This window comes from Trypanosoma grayi, assembly GCF_000691245.1.
Source record: "Trypanosoma grayi strain ANR4 Tgr_1721_V1, whole genome shotgun sequence".
Lineage (NCBI taxonomy): Eukaryota > Euglenozoa > Kinetoplastea > Trypanosomatida > Trypanosomatidae > Trypanosoma > Trypanosoma grayi.
Genome location: NW_008827339.1, coordinates 1 through 1173, shown reverse-complemented (window position 1 = coordinate 1173; position 1173 = coordinate 1). Strand labels below are relative to the sequence as shown.

At 56.3% G+C, this 1173-nt stretch overlaps 1 protein-coding gene across 1 annotated transcript; it reads right to left on the bottom strand.

Annotated features, from left to right (window-relative positions):
- Positions 1 to 229: 229 nt before the first annotated feature.
- DQ04_17211000 (calmodulin) lies at positions 230 to 679 on the bottom strand (the record flags this gene model as incomplete). Its single annotated transcript, XM_009317563.1, has 1 exon — positions 230 to 679. One exon carries the CDS (start codon positions 677 to 679, stop codon positions 230 to 232), a length of 450 nt encoding a protein of 149 aa, XP_009315838.1.
- Between the last annotated feature and the right edge of the window lie 494 nt (positions 680 to 1173).

Here is a 1173-nt window from a genome sequence, read left to right as displayed (position 1 = left end):
CGGGCGCTTGTGTGTTTATGTGTAAAGCCGTTTCTGCCGCCGTCGTCATCCTCCCCAGAGCCCATTCACAGAGTCATGAGTTCATTCCAACACCAAACCTCGAAAAACGCACACCCATACACTTACACTCACACTGTCTCACTGTCCACCACCAGCGCAGTAGCCTCGGTAGCTCATCGGGGGGGAAAGGCCGCAGCCTTTCTGCCACGTTCTCGCTTCCCCTAACGCTCTACTTGCTCATCATCATCTTGACGAACTCCTCGTAGTTGATCTGGCCTTCACCGTCCACGTCGGCCTCGCGGATCATCTCGTCCACCTCCTCGTCCGTCAGCTTCTCGCCGAGGTTCGTCATGACGTGGCGCAGCTCCGCAGCGGAGATGAAGCCGTTGCCGTCCTTGTCGAACACGCGGAACGCCTCCTTGATCTCCTCCTCAGAGTCGGAGTCCTGCATCTTGCGCGCCATCAGCGTGAGGAACTCGGGGAAGTCGATCGTGCCGCTGCCGTCCTGGTCCACCTCGTTGATCATGTCCTGCAGCTCCGCCTCGGTGGGGTTCTGGCCCAGTGAGCGCATCACAGTGCCAAGCTCCTTCGTCGTGATGGTGCCATCGCCGTCCTTGTCGAATAGCGAGAACGCCTCCTTGAACTCGGAGATCTGCTCGTTGGAGAGTTGGTCAGCCATTTGTCCTTCGGATGTAGTGGGTTATCTGATTGCTTGGCTTTGTATGTCGTGAGCTCACACTAAGATGGCGGTGTTGCTAGCGCAGCAGCACAAAAGGGAAGATCCAGGTGCATATACACAAACATGCAGGTGCAAACAAACAAGGCGTGAAGTTTTGCTCTGCGCTACAGCAGAGCCCATGGGTTGCACGCGCACATACACATGCCTTGGTTTTCCTTTACTCCGCCCTCTCCCTTGCCTCCTCTATACGGCCACTGTTGCTAGCGGCTGCTCCTCCGCACGAAGTGTGAGTCACCGCACCAAGGACACATGCGCCGATGCAATGCCCCGCACCCCCGCGCACGACGGTGCTTGGCCGCACAACGGCAGGCAAAGAAAAAGAAACGGTAGCAATTAATAGAATTTAGAGGGGCGGCATCTACCTACATACATCCATACATTTATGCATCTGGGAAAAGACATACAAAAAAAGCCTGGGGAGCTCATCGGGGGGG